This window comes from Euleptes europaea, chromosome 6 (genome assembly GCF_029931775.1).
Source record: "Euleptes europaea isolate rEulEur1 chromosome 6, rEulEur1.hap1, whole genome shotgun sequence".
Taxonomy (NCBI): domain Eukaryota; kingdom Metazoa; phylum Chordata; class Lepidosauria; order Squamata; family Sphaerodactylidae; genus Euleptes; species Euleptes europaea.
In genome coordinates, this window is record NC_079317.1 from 83,543,493 (window position 1) to 83,564,972 (window position 21,480).

At 42.5% G+C, this 21,480-nt stretch overlaps 1 protein-coding gene across 1 annotated transcript in view; it reads right to left on the minus strand.

Moving 5' to 3' along the window:
* Nucleotides 1-9,659: 9,659 nt before the first annotated feature.
* The window catches only part of CTR9 (CTR9 homolog, Paf1/RNA polymerase II complex component), a 29,532-nt gene continuing 17,711 nt past the window's right edge, over nt 9,660-21,480 (minus strand). Inside the window, 9 exon segments of the mRNA XM_056851372.1 lie at nt 9,660-10,250; nt 11,360-11,472; nt 11,949-12,045; nt 13,050-13,204; nt 14,228-14,374; nt 16,105-16,240; nt 17,541-17,612; nt 18,579-18,724; nt 18,854-18,970. Of these exon segments, the coding sequence (XP_056707350.1) occupies nt 9,818-10,250; nt 11,360-11,472; nt 11,949-12,045; nt 13,050-13,204; nt 14,228-14,374; nt 16,105-16,240; nt 17,541-17,612; nt 18,579-18,724; nt 18,854-18,970 (1,416 nt within the window). The 3' untranslated portion in view covers nt 9,660-9,817.

Here is a 21,480-nt window from a genome sequence, read left to right on the forward strand (position 1 = left end):
TGTAATAGCAGGACATCTCCAGCTAGTACCTGGAGGTTGGCAACCCTACACCTGGTGCATATGTTATCCTGTATTTCCCCCTTTGCACAGCTAAACCATTCTTTTATGTATTCTCCCTGGAAATCTGGAAATCATTTTAAGGGCTGTGTCTTGTTATGTTTACACAGAAAAAAGTCCTCCTTGCTCTTTCTTTCTTCTTAATCAAACTAGGAAGTTTAATTAATTAATTTTTTATTTCCCCCCTGTTAACTAGCACAATTCAATCGTGAAAAAGAAACGAACAGAAATATGGAGCAATTTCTCAAGCTACGATGAGAAATCAAAGCCCTGTCCCCCTTTCGAAAACATGAAATGACTGATAGGGTAAGTAAGGAATGCCATAGCTATCAGAGTGAACAGAAAACAGCTAATAAAGAAAGAAGCACCTAATTAACCTTATAGCTACACACGGGCAATCACAGAAATAAAACTATTTGATTTCATAAAACATATGCTGCTCATATTCTTTCATGGCTGTTCATGGTAAACCTTATAGTATTGACCAGTTCTAGGGGTTCTCACTGAATTTTATCTTTCCTTAAATGTGTCCTGCCCAAAGTGAGAAATAGGATAAAGACGCGCAAAGGATAGTTGGTTCGGAAAATGCTACCTAATGCTTGCTGCCAAAATATTGAATCGGATCCAGCCAGACATGACAGCCCATACAATATTCATCACTAAGGTTCACACTGGCACCCTCTCTGTAACCAAAGAACAGGAGTCGTTTTTTTCATAAGTAAGCAATTGCCAACCGTCCTACAAGACGTTAGATTGTGCCAAAGGCCTGGCAAAGCAGTAAATTGGCTCAGATGTCCAATGAATTGAACAGCTGAATTTAGAACTTGCTTTGCCACCTAATTATTTATGGCAGTAACTCTGCTTAGGTCTGCACTGTAGGTTATCTAAAGGAGTAAATCAAAGTGTTTTCTTCTTGTGTTTGGAAGTGATTTTGCCGGGGAAAGAGCATCAGTAGAAAAACCTTCCTATTTTTTTTTTAATTTAAAAAAATTAAATTGTGTTTTTTTCTTACTTAATTGCATAACAGTGTAAATCCTGAGGCCAACACTATCCTCTCTTATAATGGGGTTTTTGTCTGACTATGTTAGGGGCAGCAACAAGCAGATTAATTTCAATACCTCTTTAACCATGGTTTGTAGTCCCTGATTTACATTTCTGAGGTTTCTCATGACAAGTTCACTTTCTGATTTCATAAACATTCTTTCCAAGTGCAATTCATTTAGTAGGCATTTGTTCTGTTTCTTCAGTTCTTCACATTCCTGATAACAAAAATATAGTTCTTATCTCAATATCATTCTGAGCAATTTACAGTGCAATATTATTATTATTATTAGTAGTAGTAGTAGTAGTAGTAGTAGTAGTAGTAGTAGTAGTAACGCTTGGACTGGAGTAAGATTGCACAGCATTGCACTGATAGGCTCATAAAATTTACATAGCTATTTCTCTAAATTCAACAATTTTGGAAACATTAGTATGCGACAGTTAACATTACATTTGTCTGCCAAAAGAAAAAGGACATTCTTCCTCAAATACACAAAACATTTAACTTTCAAATGGAGTAGCTGAGTGATAATCCTTATTCTAGATTTATTATGGAAAGCATCTGGGGTTGGATCCTGCCAGCTTTTCCTCTGGTGAAATTGTTTTTAATATAAATTTGATTGTGGTTGCTCATGATTTTAATATTTTACTATTGTTACTTTATTATCATGTTGGTATTACCTTACTGGGTTTTCAATACATATTTGTAAGCAATCAGGAAGACTATTTCCACATGGGTTCAACAGTGTTGGAAAGCAGGTTTTTCCTTCTTTCCAACGGCATTGCGGTGTATTTGTGAAGCCCAGGGGTTTCACAGGCTTTTCTCCAATCTTTCTCAAATCTGCTCTGCTCTGAAGTTTTGAGAAAGATCACAGGAAGGCCTCGAGGGCTGCTGTGAACATTCAGATTTTCTACACCCACGTTACAGCCTTTTCCCCTGAGATCATCCCCTCAGTAGCCATTCCCTCCCTCTTCCACAAGAGGCTTTAAAATTTTAATTGGCATTAGCGTATCATTATACCAATATAATGTAACAACAAATATGTCTAGTCTCTGAATTTCTAGCTTTCATTTTTTGTTTTTTTTTAAAGAAGCAAGCTATAAGGGAGACGGCATATCTCTGCACTGGAAGGGGCTAGAGGCTTTTTTCCTAAAGTGAAAGCTTGGCATTCAGAGACCCTATTATATTTTGATAACATTATATTAATGATGTTCAATTGTTTATCTAAAAAAATTAAAACCACTCCAGTGGCCCAGGGGAAGGAGAATGGCCATTGCTAGAGGACTGGGGAGCGAAACCGCAAGGAAACCTGCCATGTGGTGTAATGGTTAAGAGCGGTGGTTTGGAGCAGTGGAGTCTGATCTGGAGAACCGGGTTTGATTCCCCACTCCTCCACATGAGCAGCGGAGGCTAATCTGGTGAACTGGATTTGTTTCCCCACTCCTACACACGAAGCCAGCTAGGTGACCTTGGGCAAGTCACAGTCTCTCAGCCTCACCTACCTCACAGGGTGTCTGTTGTGGGGAGGGGAAGAGAAGGTGATGGTAAAGCCGGTTTGAGTCTCCCTTAAGTGGTAGAGAAAGTCGGCATATAAAAACCTACTCCTACTCCTCTTCTTCTCCCCCCCACACCCTGTGCTGCACTGACAGCTGCACCAGTAATGGCAAAACCACAACAGCCTGTCTATATGCGGAAAAGCATTTAAAGCAAATATTCACAAATCTGTTACAGCAGATTTCTTGGATGATATTAGTGTAATTGTAATGACCATGGGAATCCTGTAGCGAGCAAGGAGCCGGCAGCTGACAAACTCTGAGCATGCTGTATGCTCCAGGGAGCTTTTGATCCCCTTCAGGTAAAGGGTACAAAAGAACTAGTGCAGAGCATAGTATTGCCTGCCAACCAGTTTCTAAATTAATTCTCATTTATTACGGCTAAGAACAATGACTGGTCTGTCTGTAAGTTTCTAAATCATAAGGAGTTAAAGGATAGTGTGACTCTGGTGGTTTGATAGGGCTGTAGGAAATGCATTGGTGGAACGGCTAGGGCTGTGTTGGCGAACCTATGGCACGCGTGCCGGACTTGGCATGTCGAGCCCTCTCTGTGGGCACGCGCGGGTAAGTTGAGCAGCCGTCACGTGTGCCTTCCCTGGACTCCCCGCCGCCCAGCTTAGGGGCTTTGAACAAACATTAATGGTTCAAAAGCATGCCAAATGCAAACTTTTACCTTTCAATAAAAAGTTGTTTGTATCATTGAAAGCTCTGTTATTGTGTTTTTCTTTTAAGGCAAAAGATGTTAATGTATGTGTTGTTTTTTCTAAACTAAAACCTCAGTATTCAGGTTAAATTGCCATGTTGGCACTTTGCGATAAATAAGTGGGTTTTGGGTTGCAGTTTGGGCACTTGGTCTCTAAAAGGTTCGCCATCACTGGGCTAGGGTGACCCAAATATATTGACTTCACCAGTCTTCTTTTCCCAGCTTCTCCCCTTCCTCAACCAACTCTCATTTCACTAGATTTCCCCATAGTTTATCGCTCCCTAATTAGCCCATATTATAGTTCCCACCTAATATTTAGGATTTTTCATTAGAAAGAAATAAAAAGAAATTGAGGGTGACTATGGATGGGCAAGAGCTTAATTTTGGGTGACTGGAGGCAGGCATCCTGAACAGAGTTAATTTTCTTTAAGGGAACTGTGGAAAATTGGGCGTGAGAGTTGCACGTGCCATTCTCTGCTTACTAGTCCAGAGTCAAATTGGAAAGACATAAGGTTTTGATCCACTAGGACAGTGGTCGGCAAACTCATTAGTCAACAGAGCCAAATATCAACAGTACAACAATTGAGATTTCTTTTGAGAGCCGAATTTCTTAAACTATATAGGTAGGTACACTGTTTATTAACTTAATAAACTTTAATTAAAGTTTTAAGGCTTAATTAAACTATAGGTACACTGAATAAAACTTGATATCATACTTAATAGTGATCTTATTTATTGATAAAAATTAAATTGTAAGTCCCTGCCATTTCCCCCTTCCCGTCTGGAGTCCTCGTCTGGAGGCCTGGTCTACCGCCATAAAAGCCTATTGGTAGACCTGGCCTCTGGCTGAGTCCCATTGGGAGGCCAGGTCTACCCATTGACTTTCTTGGTAGTAGACCTGGCCTCCGGAGGCCCATAAAAGCCAATTGGTAGACCTGGCCTCTGAAGGGGGACTATTTCCCCTCCTTGGAGTCCAGTTCTACCGCCAAGAAAGCCAGTGGGTAGACATGGCCTCTGAGGAGGGAAAAAAGTAAGGAAGGCATCCATAAAATTAAATCATGACAATGACTGACAAACAATGTGAACAATGGCCTTGCATCTCCCTGACCCCCACTGAGCTCTCAGCGGCCGCCCTGGCGCATCCCGGCCACCTCGGCCTCCCGTGCTCGCCTCTTGGCCTCCTCCTCCTCGCCACCGCCTGTGCTCTTTCCTTCCTTCCCTCCCTGGCCGGCCTGCCGTCCGCCCCTCCTCAGCGCCTCGGCCTCCGAGGAGGAGGAGGAAGGCAGTGGGGTGTCCTCCCCCTCCCCTCTCGCTGGCGTTCTCCAGCGACAGAAGGGAAGGGCAGGCAACAAGGGCGACACGCTGGAGCTTGCAGGTGAGGAAGGCGGGGGAGGGTGTGTGTGTGCTGGATTGGGGCCTCCCTCCCTCTCCCCGGTGCTCAGGCCAGCACATTGCAAAGATCCGCCCACCCCCCAGGCGTTGCAGCGGCGGCTCTGGGCTGGCAGAAAGGCGGAGAACTTTTGCGGGACTTCTGCGTGCGCACAGAGCCCGGCCGGGGCAGGGAAGGGATGCCAGGCTCTCCTCCTCCGCGACACGCAGCCCCAATCCTCCGCCAAAAGAAGCCAGCCCCCACCGTGCCCTCCGCGCCTAGGGAAGGTGGCCTCTCTTGGGTGGGTGGCCGCGATCCTGCAGCCCAGGGCCATACTCAAGGGGCCAAAGAGCCGCATGCGGCTCTTGAGCCGCAGTTTGCCTACCCCTGCACTAGGACTTCCTTTTGATGGAGAAAGACTTGGTGGGATCCAAGGTTCTGTCCTCTGAGCTGGTGCTGCAAACATCTCTGGCACACAATAGACATCCCACACAGTAGGGTTGCCAGGTCCCTCTTTGACACCGCTGGGAGGTTTTTTGGGGGTGGAGCCTATGGAGGGCGGGGTTTGGGGAGGGACTTCAATGCCATAGAGTCCAATGACCAAAGTGGCCATTTTCTCCAGGTGGAGAAAATGGAGATCAGTTGTAATAGCAGGAAATCTTCTGCTAGTACCTGGAGGTTGGCAACCCTACCACACAGGCACACTCAGAGCATCTTATTTGCAATATATTATTCTCAGTCCCGCTTCTGCAGCCTCACAGATTACCCCCCCCACAAAAAAACCTCAAGACCTTCTTAACAGATGCAGTTGCCTGTATTTTTCATAGTTATATATTAAAAACGAATCCGTTATGTGGCTAGAATTATGCCAGGAACTAAATTGAAAATAAGAGACATAATCATGAGGACCCTGAACAATATTATATATGAATGGACAACCAAAAAGAGTTTAATCTTTTCTAGGAGCGCTATTGATTTGCATTACAAAAAGAACAAAAATATACAATATTGCTAGGCAATATACAAATGGCAAATTAATGTAAGGCAAAAGAACACTGAATGGAATGAATCTATATTACACTTAGGATGGAAGCCATATTCTCCTAAATCTGCCCCTCTACCTCTTTATTAAATGGCTTTCTTATTGACTTATTAATGCACACCACCTACAATAAAAATTATAATAAATGGGAAAAAACCCTACTTGCACCCCTTGATACCATGATACAATAATATTTTTAAAAAACTTTATTTAATCTAATGTTACATATCACTGTAGGTTTTGAGCCGTGTGACTTCAGCACAAACATGACGGACTGCCACTGACCTTCCTTTTCCTCACAAGTTCTCCTCGCAGGTGACTGATATGGCCAACAGAACCACCCTGGAGCACAGCACTGGTTGGGCGAATCCGACAAATGGGCCTCATCCCACAGTACAGTTTGCCATGATCTCCAAGAGAAATGGTGGAAATCTGAGAATTCCCAGTCAGCCCATCAGGATTTGGTTTGCTATTGGAGAAGAGTGTTGCTCCAGAAGCAATGCTGTTGTTGACAGCGGGAATGCCTTGGCCAGCTGCTCTATTCTCCGACAGAGATGGTTTTGCTGCTGTATTGGTCCTTTGCAGGTCCCTCTTTGATAAAGTCTTTTGTGCCATATCTGAGACGTGTTCCTGAAAATATATCTACCATTATATGCTATGAACTAATGCTAAGAACTCTATCTAGTAGTTCCAGAATTTCCAGCTGGATAGATAATACCTTTTGCTTACCCAGTGAAAACACACCTTCTACTGAACACTGGGGAGACAACGAAGACTGGCACACTAGTGTGTGGGGAAAAAAAGTCTCATCTGACATCAATTATTAACATGTTATTGGAGCCCTGAGTGAAAGAAGCAGAAAGAGAAGCTTCAGATCAGGAACACTAACAGGCTAATGAAGGTTTATTCTGTGGGGCCAGACAGTTTAACTAGTAGGAACTTGGGCTGTACATTCTTATTGGTTTAATTGATAATCAACTAAAGCTTTAGGACTTACTGGCTGAACAGCCATAGAGTGCCAAATAAATATCTACACAGATGTGATATTTTTGCACCTTGAAGGCTGGTTATGGACGGGAAAGGGAGGGTCTTACTGGGCTCCAGACCCTGCAAAATTATATTTAGCCTTGCTGCGAAGGGGCCCTGCTGGGGTGTTCTTCCTTTCTTGGGGACCCATTCAGCCTGTACCAGAGACACCTAGGAAGGTTCAGTGAGAGGTCTGGGAGCTCATAATGGTGAGTGGGTTGAGTGGATTGCTAGAGGAACCTATTTTCCAAAGCAGTGGCAGCAGGTGAATTGTAAAGGCTGCCCTGCCTCTATGAACCTTTGCGGACTTCTCAAAGTGCATTATGGTACTCCCTACCAAACCAAGGCTTATTACTGGTCTGGGAGGCGGGAACAAATTGCGGTGATATTTTAACCATCAGGTGCTCAAAGAGCCAATGCATAAGCTATACCAATTAGCCTTGGTAATGAAAAGGATACAGAGGCTAATAGCCACAGTGTGGGACATTACTTTCAGGGAAACCGTGCAGAGGGAAGGTGGAAATCCTTTCTTGGCCAGCTCCAGTTCAAAGTATGGGATCCTGTGGCTACTTTTGAAGATTGCTAGAGAGCTGATCATAGATCAGCATGTCATCTAGTTGCCCCCCCCCCCAAAAAAAAACATGTCTGCTTTTTATGTACAGGGAAACGTTATGGAGGGGTCTGAGACTGATCCAGGAATAGGTCCAGTGCGAGAATTAACAGCTTGGAAACAGGTCTTGCCAGCCCTAAATGGGATCCTGGAGCTTTCAAAGACCTCCCTTGCAGACGGCTTGGAAAACCCTCCCAAGGGTTTGGTACAACCAATAAGGTGACATGTAACTCTTCCTTCCCTTCAAACAGTGAAGCCTTACCACCTTGGCTTCTCTGATTTGGCCCTACAGAAGGCACACCCCTCTCTAGATGAAGTATGCCCGAACTGGTAACCATGGCAGGGGAAGCTAGCAAGTAGTTCTGGTTCAGCAAGGCAGGGAGTAAGATGATGGTATCACAACCGCCTTTTAGTATTTACACACTTCTCTTGGCTTGACTCATTTACTGAAAGCACATTCCTGTTTCTAACTTGATGTTGCTGGACTGGAAAACCATTTCACGTATCACAAGTTGAACTGGACATCTGAAAAACAGAAAGGCTCAGCTTTCCCACACAAATGTTGCTCTGCTAGCTGCTATTTCTCTGCAGAGTTATGAGATATTGAATATACAGGTAGGAAAATTCTTACCACACATACAGAATTTCATGTGTCAGTAAGACCACACACTCTTTAGGTTCTCTTGGTACAACATAGGTGGTTCTAAGGACACATCCTTTTGAGTAAAGACATATATAATCATCTGGAAAAGATAATAGAACATGCAATTCTACTGGACATTTTTTTTAAGGCAGGCTAAATTGGTCATTTGTGATTAGAGGAAGGCATTTTGCACCACTACAACAATCATGGAAAATTCTATTTGCAACTCAAGACATCTTAATGGGAAATATATTGTTCCTTCCAATAAATAAAGGGATTTAAAATATACCATGCATTTCTATCTTGAAATTAACAAATTGACCAAAATATTATGGCTGAAATACTATCCTAGTGCTACTCACTTTGAGTGAAAATGAAAGATGTTTCATGAAGTATGTAGTCTGAATTCATTACATTTTTAAAAAAAATAAGCATGAGAACTACAGGAACAAACGGAAATGTTTTACAGCCTGTCACAATGATTTCTTAATTCAGCAGGGGCAACCTGCATAGTGGTTAGTGGCTAACCAGGAAATGGAAACTCTGCTTCAAATGCCCCCTCTGGCCCAATGTCACCCTGTGAACGTAATGAAATCACAACTCTCAAACTCATCTGCATCACAGGGTTGATGTGAGACACAAGTACACCACCCTGGCTCCTTAAAAGGGGGGGTGAAATTCTAATGAACATGTGAGAAGTGAAATTCTAACACACACATTCTCTTCTTACACTGTTTGCGACAGATGAACGATCCTCGATGTGAGGCAGCTCAGGATTCAGTACCCAAAGGCTGCTGGTGGATTTTATTCTGACCAAACATTACGTGCCAAAATACAGAGATTCATAACACAGTGGACAAAAAGTAGGTTTCACACGGACATTGTTGCTCCTGGCTCTTGCAAATGGAAGTGCACCCTAAAGAAAGGTTTTCAAAGCCCTTAGGCTACTAAGAAATTAGAAATTCAGACACCCTGTGGGCTCATACAGATACCACGTTGTAAATCCAGCAACCCAAGATTACCTGTATATGATCTCTTACCAAACAAAAAGCTGTAGTAAAAACAGAACATGCCAGATGGTAATAACAGCTTTTATTAGATGCCACAGGCAGAGCTTTTCATTCCCAAGAACTCTAGTTTTCTAAATTTTCTCACGTGCCAACTCAGAAATCTGAAATGTTCCTGTAGCTTTCTTTCTGCTACAGCATGAATGTACTTTAAAAGAACATAAAAATATACATTTACAAGAACTAAAAAGCCAGTGACAGCTTTATAAACCCAAATATTATTTATACCATTTGAAAAATCCCTTGAGTTCTACCACTTTTCCTACTTCCATGTTTTTTTTAAAAAAAGTACAACACACTTTTGATCAGGCAAGGCAAGACAACATGACCTTTGAATCAGCTACATATAATTAAATGCGATTTCAGTGGGCCTTAAGCAAGCACAACTGGGCCCTCAGATCTTATGTATGCCCTGCCAGTACAAACTTGCTCTAAAGTACACCTGATCTTCAGCTAAAACAGAACTTAAGTACACAGCATGTGCTAAGAGGAATACTAAGATCTAGCAAGTGTACAGTTCAGTAGAAAAAAAACCATAGTGAAGGTTTCACTTTTTTTTTACATTTCCCCCAAAACATAGTTTTGCATCTTCGTAATCACAGTTTTCAGATATAAAAGATGGACATCCTCATCTACCCACAAATTTATCTCAAAACCAAAATATATTTACAAAGCAGTTTATAAAATACAGGCTGCAACTGAAACCTAATCGCTGTCATCTGATCCACCGTATGAGCCTCGTTCGGACCCTTCATTGTTGGATGCCTCTGGCTCGGACTCGTTACCTGAACCCTCGTTATCGGACACTCTATCTGAATCTCTGTCAGAATCAGCACTGCGAGAAGCTGGGCGAGATTCGTTCTCAGAGCCACCGGAGGGGCTTCGCCCAGACTGTACAGATGGGCTTCATGCGGACTGCACAGACTCGTTGTCGGACTGCTCCGAATCCGATCGCCTCCTCTTCCGTGCTGACCCATCGCTGTCCGAGTCTTCATCAGAAGGGCGGGCACTGGATCGTCTGGGACTGCCCCCCACGCTGCCGGACTTGTTGCTGTTGTCTGAATCGCTTTCCGACATAACGCGTTTGTTATGCGGCTGTTCAGCATCCTCTGAATCGCTATTGCTGTTCCTAACATTTCTGTCAGAGAGAAAATACAGTAATGAAAATATCCCATGTACCATTATAATCAAAGTGGCGTGTATTCCAAAAATAAAAAACTCTGAAGTAGTACTAACTAGGTCAAAAATTGTTTTCATATGTAGTCAAACCCAGTGTTTCTTAATGCTTAGCACAATTTACTCAGCTATTTTTGTTCATCATGCAGAGGGGGCAAGGAGCAATGCATGGTACAGAAGACCCACAAAATGCCATTATCCATACAAATGCACGTGTGTTAAGTGCCGTCAAGTCACTTCCAACTTATAACAACCCTATGAAGTAATGACCTTCCAAACATCCTATCATTAACAGCCTGTCATTAACAGGTCTTGCAAACTGAGGGCTGTGGCTTCTTTTATTGAGTCAATCCATCTCATAAGAACATAAGAAAGGCCCTGCTGGATCAGACCAAGGCCCATCAAATCCAGTAGTCTGTTCACACAGTGGCCAACCAGGTGCCTCTAGGAAGCCCACAAACAAGACGACTGCAGCAGCACCATCCTGCCTATGTTCCACAGCACCCAATATAATAGGCCTGCTCCTCTGATACTAGAGAGAATAGGTATGCAGCATGACTAGTATCCATTTTAACTAATACCCATGAATACCCTTTTCCTCCATTAATATGTCCACTCCCCTCTTAAAGCCTTCCCAATCTCAGGTTGGGTCTTTCTCTTTCCCTGCTGCCTTCAACGAAAACAGAGTTTACTTCAATTTGCAAAAACTCTGAATACCGATTCTCAGTGTCATAATACAAAACACAATTCTGCAGCGTTGATAAAAATGCACAGAATGTGGTACTGGAGGAAGATGTCGGTTTCCTGCAAACCTCAGCTTTCATTTTAAAAAAGCTCCTGTGCTTTCACTTGCAGATGTACTGAAATCTGAGGTTCTAGAGGCATATTTGAACAAGATTTCTATCGTTCGGGGTAGGGCTTCAATAACATGTGTTCATATTGAAGAAACTGAAGGAGATCAAACGTATAGATCATAATTCTACGTTTTTTGTATCCATGAAGAGGTTTACATTTTCTGTGCAGGTAACAGATGAGGGAGAGTAAATTTCAAGGTAAACAAATTATCCATACCCATCGTCAGCAATTTTGAGTTTATCTTCATCAGATGAGTCGTCACTTGATGAAATTATGGCTTTAGACTTGATTTTTCCCTTCATTGAAGGAGGCAGGCGTTCTGGCTTAGACTGTAAAGGGGGGGGAAACAGTACTATTGAAGTAGTAAAGAAAATTGAATTTCCAGCTCTTTTGTGAAATTTACGGTTATATAATCTTTCACTGAGAAGTGGTGAACACTAGCACCTAGAGGACTTTACATTCATTTTAGGCAATCAACCTGTTCTGTTAGATGGCAGCAGAGTGAAACACACAGAGAAGTTATCCAAAATCACTACATTTGAAACACTTGCTGCTTTGGACACCACAGAAGTTAGAAAAAGGGGGGGATGAAATTTCAGTGAACTGTGGGGTTGGATACCATTTTGTCCACTGCTGCCTACACATTTTTCTAGCTTGTACAGCATGTCTTGATCAGCAGAAAGTGGTAGGATCCAACCCTATACTTCATAGTACAACTAAGCTCACTGCCTTTGGTCCAAGTCTGTTGCCTAAACTAAGAAGTGAAATTTTTAAAAAATGAAATCATCATCATCAAAATACTTACAATTCTTCTCTTCTCTGTTTTGGCTGGGCGACGTTTTTTAGGCCTGGGTGCAGTATCATTTTCATCATCGTCACTACCATCATCTGCCTTTTGAGGTCTGGGGGAAAACACAGAGTCCTATAATTACAGCATTCTATTCAAATCTCTGCAAACAAAATGTTTTGTTCAATCCTATGTTAGGCAACAAGAAATAATGTTTCTTGCATACAAGAAATTTCTTCAATAGTCCTTGAGATGAAGCAGCTAGATCCATTAAAAAGTAGAAGTAATTATGATTTAATATTATTTTTTGCGGTAAGCCAAGTGCCATGTGGCTTGGCTCATGCCACAGCAGGAACACAAGATTTAAGCTACTCAGAAGCAAAAGAGTTGGTTTTTATATGCCGACTTTCTCTACCATTTAAGGGAGAATCAAACCGGCTTACAATCACCTTCCCTTCCCCTCCCCACAACAGTCACCCTGTAAGGTAGGTGGGGCTGAGAGCTGTGACTAGCCCAAGGTCACCCAGCTGGCTTCATGTGTAGGATTGGGGAAACCTACCCGGTTCACCAGATTAGCGTCTGCCGCTCATGTGGAGGAGTGGGGAATCAAACCCAGTTCTCCAGATTAGAGTCCACTGCTCCAAACCACTGTTCTTAACCACTACACCACACTGGCTCTCAGTAGCCTAGTTTGTTAAAATGTATCTTAACAAAGGCTTCCACACCAACATTAGCAAACACAATGAGTACGCACTATAAACCACTGCCTGATGTATCATTCCCAAAACTCAGGAAAGGATCCTTATGCTCTGAATAGTCGAGGAACATAGACTTGTTTACAGGCCAAAGTAGACACCAAATCATATGTCAAACACAATTATGTCAGGTACGATGTATCAAATACCATGACTTAGGTTTCAAGTATTTTTGTAGGTGTACGCAAATGAACTAAGATAGTAATGTGCCAGAAGTGTTCCATGAACACACACCAAGACTCCCATTACATTTCACACTTACAATGACAGGAGTGCTCAGAAGCCCCACTGCACTCCTGGCAGCTCCTTCTGTAATCTTTTGAATCCCGGCCAAAGGGGCTTTCCCGTCACAAAACATACTGACCTTCTCCTCTTCTTCTTTTTCTTTTCTCCTTCCTCTTCCTCACCCTCTTGTTCGCTGCCGCTGCCTTTCCGCCTTTTTTTCTTTCTGGAAACCGGCATATCGTCGTCACTGTCATCGTTGACAAATTCGTCAAATTCCCCTGCTTTTTTGGAACGCTGTCACAAAACCAAAACCCACACTCCGATCATCATTTGTTGACTAAAATATTACAAAGGACTTGCTTTAGAAGCTAGATGTCCTCTCTCTCTCCCCCCCTCTCCTGACCTCTCCAAAAAGGCAGCTCAGGCCCACCCTCCTTGGCCTTGCGTTTAAAGGAGGCCCTGAAACCTCACAAGCCCAGAATGCTCTTGCGAGGGGGAGAAGAGCCCCACAAGAGCTTGAATGGGTTAGTGTGACTATTTTGCCAACTGAGCAGCTCTCCTGGCCATCCCTCGGGTCCATCGCCCAGCAGGCAGGTGGCCTGACTTCCAGGTGCAGCTCCTTAAAGGGGGCACGCTATTTTGCTGGTACTGCTGCCATGCCTGCTGCTCCAGTAGCAGCCGTCCCCTTCGCAGGCTGCGGCATCTGGGCAGCGGTGTCAGTTCAACTGTGCGGTGGGTACCTGCCCACCCTACTTCAGAGCTGGTAGTAAGTGCGGAAATGGTCCCCCAACCTACACAGTTAGATGAAGACTTTTTTAAAAAAGCCAGACAAAAGATTCTGAGTAAAACAACTGAAATATGCATATTCTGAGCGACAGGCAGAAGGCATAACAATAAAAGCAAACATATCAGAACACACAAAGAAGAGAATAGCGATGTTGAGTTAAAAAACTGGAAAACCTGATTGAAATAGTGATAGCAGCAGATCAATCTGTGAGAAGAAAACATAGGAAATATTCATCTGATAAAACGGATTTTATAGATCTGTCCCTTCAGTGCCTAAAACTGATACTGATTATCATTAGGTTTTATGTTGCTTACAGTGCATTCCTAAGGAGAGTTCCTCCAGTCTAAGCCCATTCATTTCAATGGGCTTAGACTGGAGTAACTTTCCTCAGGAATGCACTGTTAGTGTATTCTTGTCCAACACGGTAGAACACCATTACTTCATCACTAAATAAAGCCTGATATCACATTTGAACAATTTGGGGAAACAACTTGGGGAAACAATAAAGTCCAAACAACTTTATTCTGTACCCTGCCAGCTCCACCGCTCCGTTTCTTCTCTTTTGATCCTTCAACTTCTCCAGTGAACATCAAAATATTCTTGGTCTTCTCCACATACTGTGCTCTCTGCTCTAAAAGTTTCTTTTGTTCTTCTATTTCTCTGAGGCGTTTTTCTTCCTGGAAGAGTAAGAGCAACTTTACTAGTATACTTCTGTTTCTGGTACTGGATGCAGATATTCAAAATTACAAATTTAATATATGCATCATATATTATAAATCGTATATTACAGATTAAGAATTTCAAATTGAGCAGTTACAGTTGCCATGCAGATTAAACTGTTAAGAATAATATAAGCTAGTTAGCATATATGTAACATGAAGAGTCTTTTTCCCCCCTTGTTCTATTTGAATAAACTAGACATCATTGCTTAAGAAAAAGAGTTAGTTTTTATATGCCGACTTTCTCTGCCAATTAAGGAAGAATCAAACTGGCTTACAATCACCTTCCCTTCCCCTCCCCACAACAGGCACCCTGTGAGGTAGGTGGGGCTGAGAGAGAGTGACTAGCCCAAGGTCTCCCAGCTGGCTTGGTGTGTACGAGTGGGGAAACCAACCCGGTTCACCAGATTAGCCTCCGTCGCTCATGCGGAGGAGTGGAGAATCAAACCCGGTTCTCCAGATCAGACTCCACCGCTCTAAACCACTTCTCTTAACCACTACACCACTGCACCACCACATATAGCGACAGAAATAATAGTCATGTAGGGTATGAATAAAAAAAAATATGGATTGATTTTTTTTATTTTTTCAGGAGTAGGAGTTTATTGTTTAATTTAGTCAATGTACAGTTGTTTGTATTGTGTGTAGTGTGTACTGACTGTTATATATTTTGTGTCTGATGTTTTTGGTGTTGTTTTGAAAATAAACATTTATTTTAAAAACGTACAAATTTAGCAGGATACATCAAACACCGTGTGGTGTAACAGTCAGAGTGTTGGACTAGAACTGGAGAGGATCCATGTTCAAATCCCATGTGCAAATCCATGAAATGTACTGGTGACAAGAGGCCAGTCAGTCTCTCAGCCTAACTGACCTCATAGGATTGCTAGAAGGATAAAAATGGAGGATGGTGTACGCTACCCTGAGCACCTTCAAACAAGGGAGAGATAAAAATTCACTAAAATAAACACCAGCCTGTTTTTCTTAAAAACGGATCACTGTTGAAAATCCAGAGGGGATTCTTCACGATGCAAAGATCTGTTCGTACATTAACTGCCTTTGAACGGAATGCTCTGTGCAATGGGCTCTTCTCTTAATTTCAATGAACATGTCAACAAAGACCCAATAAAGCCAGGTGTTGCTGGACAGATCATAGAATCATAGAGTTGGAAGGGACCACCAGGGTCCTCTAGTCCAACCCCCTGCACAATGCAGGAATTTCACAACTACCTCCCACACACACCCAGTGACCCTCTACTCCATGCCCAGAAGATGGCCAAGATCCCCTCCCTCTAATGAACTGCCTAAGGTCATAGAATCAGCATTGCTGACAGATGGCCATCTAGCCTCAGCTTAAAAACCTCCAGGGAAGGAGCGCTTACCACCTCCCGAGGAAACCTGTTCCACTGAGGAACCGCTCTCACTGTTAGAAAATTCTTCCTAATGTCTAGAGGGAAACTCTTTTGACTTAATTTCAACCCGTTGGTTCTGGTCCGACCAGATAGCAAGAGCTGTGGTGTAAAAATTGCACCTTTCCAAAGCAATTAAAACCTCGAAACTGGACCGTTGCTCCCAGATCCATGCATGTAGGTCCACGTCTCTAAGTGCAATACTGCAGCCTGGCGCCCAGTGCTAGGAGTGACGTGTCAGCAACCCAGCCCTGGCATAGCAGCGAAAGGAATACAAACCTGTTCTTTGAGCAACTTCTGGCGCAGCAGTTCTTTCTCTTGCTCTTGTTTCGCTCGTAGCTCCCGTTCTTCTTCATCCTGCTTGCGTGCCCGAGCGACGTGATATTGAGCTTGGCTCAGCAGATCTGAACACTGCCTATATAATGTTGAGTTAGAATTACAGAAAGAAACAAAATGTTTAAAAGTGATTCCAAATGACTGGCCAAGACGTAAACCCCCTCAATAAAAGGAGCAGGGTATATAGTTGGAAGGCTGCAAGAACCTACACATCATTTAGTGGCTGATATTCAAGTTTTTAATAAGCACGTCAGGGGGAAATGTGCATACCGCCAGGACTCCATTCTTTTGTTTTTTTCAAGTGGTTTCCTCTGCTAAAGTGTTTGGTCACTTTTTAAATATGGCAGTGATTTCTTGGGCAGTAGGAAGCCAGACAAGTCTGCATGCATCGCTCCACACATTTTTTTCCAGAACTATTAAGTTTGTTCAGATTTGTCAAATTAAGTTTTACACAATCAGCCTGAATAAAAACGTTCAGTAGTGAGAGCAGTTTAAAGGTGACATTTGTTTGTCAACAACTAAATCAGATGTGGGGAATTGACTAGGCCTTTAAGAAGTTATATCCAATAAACAAGAGCACATTTCTTTGTTAAAGAACATGCTTAAAGGAAACACAGCTCACCACATTTCTGGAAAACTAGTAAGCAACTCGTATGAATGTACAAGTTAACTACCATCTCTGATCAAGACAGACAGACAGCAAAGAGCTACCCTTGCAGTCTGCTTGGGAATATGTTGGACCCAAACTGTTATACACAGAGACACAACCTCCAAAGCATGGAGTCAGGTGATAACTGAGAGCCCATTTCTAAAGGGGGAGGTAAAAGCTCCTTAGGAGCTGGCGTGACCCCGTGCTGGCATAGATGCCACCTTACCACAGAATAAGGTGGCACCTACGCCTGTGCAGGGGCAAAAACACAGCCCCCCGAATGCACCAGCCCCCACAGGCAGGGCTTTCCCAGAAGGGAAAGCCTGTGCTAGTGGGTGGGACGTTTCTGGGGGTGGACCTGCCTTTAGGCAGCTTCCACAGCCCTTTTGACCCAGGAACACCCCCTCGAGTGGCAGCAGGGCAGCGCCACCTTTTTCGGTGGGGCAGCCCCATTGGACGCAATGGGGGATTCTCCTCATTTCCTCTATTTATATATTTTAAAGTCTTTTTACACCTCCGCTGTGGCAGGGAAGCCTTGGAGGATCAGCCACGTCTGCTGCAGAACTGCCCCCCACCTTCAAGATTGGGTTGCCACAGTGTACTCTGTACTGATATTCTGTCCAAAGAAACCCAAATCTCACAGTGTATGTCATGCTACTGTGCTTATTTATCTAAATTAAGCCAATCCTCTAACAGTTGATTAAACAGATTACAAGTGAATTGCTTTTACCTGGCTTCAGTTGCAGCAAGGGCCAAGTCAAACCTCATTTTATCTCCTACTTTACTTAGGTAGCTGAAATATCTGAATGGAAAATAAAGATGAGAATATTTTAGGTGCATTCCAACCTTAAAACAATGTCCAGGTCACTGCAATCCACTAAAAGTAAACATTCAAATTTCTAATTTTATACTATGACCTTTTTATCTTTCTGATAGATAGATCGACAGAAAGAGAGTGCTCTTTTCAGCTCCCATCCAACATGTTTTGCAGCGTGATTATTATAATGAACTTCACCGTGAAAGTCCACTGATTTTAAGGGATCTGGATGGCAAGAGTACTCTTTGTGTGGAGGACTGATGCGGTGGCTGAGGGAAAGTCTTGCAGAACCTGTTGAACAACCGTTCAATGGAAATCTCAGGCAACTGAAACTACTGGGAGAGGAGGCAGAGATTTGGCACAGGTAATCAGGTTCCCACCCATGAATGTTACAAAAAAGAGCAGTAACGCTATGAGAAGGCTGCATATCCAATGAGACAGTAAGTCAAAACAGAAGAAGCAATATAGACATTGCAGAAGCAATATAGACACTGTCTTAAAGCAGTTTGTTCCTGGGTTCCAGATGGCTTACTTTCTAAAAATGGCTCTCCTGTGTGCTAAGAAATACAATAAACTTTGAAGGCTAGTACAAGAAAATGTGATTTTGAATGCCTGCTCCTAGCTCTGCCGGGAATTTCCACAACTGGAGCTTTGCTAAGTCTGACCAGCTCAGCTGCTTTACCATACACCACTCTCAACAGTGACATCAACTGGAGGAAGTGTTAAATCCTCCCAGCTCCCAGCTTCCTGTAAGTACTATTCAACATTGACTTGGGGAGGAGGGGGAGATTTTTCATTGCCGCTTTGTCCTCCATTTCATGCATCCCCTTGACAGAAGCGACTTCGGCAAACCTTGTTAAGAGTTACTGTCCCAGTCCACTATGTGATTGACTGCTTCAAACATGGTTTAAAAGCAGTGTTTGTCGACATCACTGTGGTACAGCTACTCACCGGTGAGCCAGCTCGAGTTCTTTGACAGCATTCAGGACCTCCTTCAGGTTACTTTTTTCATCTTTCAGCACGGAGGTAGCTAGCCTCTGAAGCACCAGGGCCACATTGAACATAAGGACTGTGTCACTGGGTGCCACATGTCTAGCCTGAGGAAACAAAAAGACTAATTTTTAAAACAGGTGTCAGCCAGCAATGAAAGATGTGCACAAGTGATATCATATCACATCCAGCGTAAAAATAATAATAATAATATATATATATATAGGGGGGTTTACCTTCAGCAATGTTTGCTTGCATTCTTGTAATTTGCCGCATTTGAAGAGAGCTCGGGCCAAATACAACAGCACCTCCGTGTTCTGGTGCTTAAAGAATTTTCGGAGGCAGTTTTCATACTACAAGGAAATGTAGCCAAATGACAAGACTAAATTCCTATGCGATGATTCAATGATTAATCACGGCATCCAGTTTAATTAAATGTGAACAGTGAAGTCAAACAGTAGTTCTCAACACTAATAATATGTCTAGTCAATTCAGCTCAGATAGTTGTTGCTGCACACGCTGTAGTAGCACCCCAGCTATCTGATGTGCTGAAGTGTCCTCGGAACTCTGCAACTGTTAAGATCATTACAATGGGAACCTCAATTATTTGGCATTTGCAGCATTGGAACTTTATAGTGTTATTTACAGCAAGCACGGTTAGTGTTTACTTATGCCTGCCAAGGAGCCACAGTCATTTTGGGCAATTTGAAATTCCTAGATCTTCCACACCAAACACATCGTTCACTGGTATGCAGAGTACTGTGCCTTTAGGTTCAGAGATACAAACCTTTGAAATAAAAAAAAAATCAGGACAAAAAGTTTGAGGACAGAAGAAAATATATTCCATTAGATCTGGGATCCTTGAAATCAGCAATTAAGCCCTGTCGTTAATGAGTGATGGAAAAGGACACTCCAACTAATTGCAGGAAAAAAGTATCGTAAAACAGATTAAATAGTAACAATTTTGATTACTGACTTATATAAGATTCAGAATGCTGAAGTTCTAGACCAATAGTTTTCAAACTTACTACTTTCAGGGAACCTTCTGTACATTATTAATTAGCCTTCTAAATAACTTCTGTGAAGTTGGGATGTATTTTAGAGGGCACACTAATGTCACATAGTACGCTGCCCAGGCCCTCACGGTCGCCATGTACAAACTGGCAATATGATCTGCAGCATGCCTTCTTGCAGTAGCCCATGGCAGGGAAAGTGGTGGGCAAGTTGTCCTTCGGGCACACTTGTCTACTACCACTGCTGATCTTCTCATTAAGCCCCCACCCAATAAGCTCTAACATCAGCACTCCCAGGAACACAGTTTCAAACCCACAGTTCTAGACTATCCAAAGATAGGACATTGTTTGTTACATTCCTAAATCAAATAAGACCAACCTATCTACCTTCCATCCAATACAAACCTGGCATACTTGATTAAAAAAGAAACATTAAAATGCTAATAATAGATGTTCTATACTTTAACTCAATTTGGCAATACTTTAAAACAAGTCATACAACATTTGAGACAAAAAGTGTACAGGTCTGAAAATACATCTACAATTAATTGAGCCTCCCACTGCTTTCAGAATCCTATTCCCTACAAAAAGCTTCTTGTTTGCATGCTCCAAAATTGTTAAGTGGCAAACTCCCATGTTTGGGATAACACCTTCCTATTTCTGTCTGCAAAAGTTATACTGGATTATCCTTCGTCTGCTTTTTGAAAAATCCCACTGATGCTAATAATTTCATAGACCCTTGTTCATTTGTTCTTTACTCTTTGAACAGTGAAAAAATAACATCCATCTCTTCTCGTACCATCTGTTTTAGGACTACAATTTAAACCACCAGTGTTGTTTTTTAATTTGGCAAATATCTACCTACATTTTGTATATACCACTGTAAACACTAAAAGGAAAACTCCATAGTAATTACTGAAGTATTTCATATTTCTTTCAAGGGACATAAATATCAGTAGCATAACATTATGTGCATTTTTTTAGAAGGGCAGTGTTAACAATACGTTGGACTTTGGTCAATTTCTATTTAAGGCTTGCACTGATGCCTCTGATGCATCCCTTGAGCCACCAAAGGAAGATGCCCAATCCCAGGCCATTTAATAGGCTGGAGGATTCATTCCGCTAATGGTGGCACTTTTCACCAGCACAAGAACCTTCCCATTACGAGAAGATCTTGCCAAAGAGGAAGGCTCCTTGTGCAAGAGGGAAGTGCCGGCATTAGCAGAATGGATCCTCAGGATCCAACCCACTGTGTCATGGATACCAGGCTTCCTTTGACATATTTTCTTTGTCCTAGCTGCTCTTGCCATATAGTCCTTATTAATGACTGCGGTAGTATGTATCAATGAGAGGAAAGGCTAAGGGAAAACAAGAACAAGTTAATGGAAGGATATTTCCTTTGAACACACTAAAAATAAAACTCTAATGGCTTGTATCCAACATATTAGGTCCGCCACTGTAAAGATATGATTGACATATGGGGGGGGGTTCTGCCAATATTTTTCTCCCACTTCAGAATCCTACACTGAACCTAGCAGTGTTCCTGTAGGTCCCCTGAAACCCTGTAAGGCAGTATAAAAGTCCACATAAGTTCATTATAGCTTTTCTTTTTAAGTGTTCTCTTAACCTCCTTCCATCAACTATTTTATTATAGAGTACTTCCATTTGCTACCCCACATTTGTAGTTCAGGCTGTTCCTTATTAGCATTATGAAGCAAAATAGTATGGAAATAAGACACTTCACAGCTGTTCTGGGGGAGGGGGGAATAGTTAACCCTCTCCTGAAAAGAAAAATCTTAGAAACAGCTACATTGAACAATAAAGCCTTGCTATTTCCTCCCAATAGTACT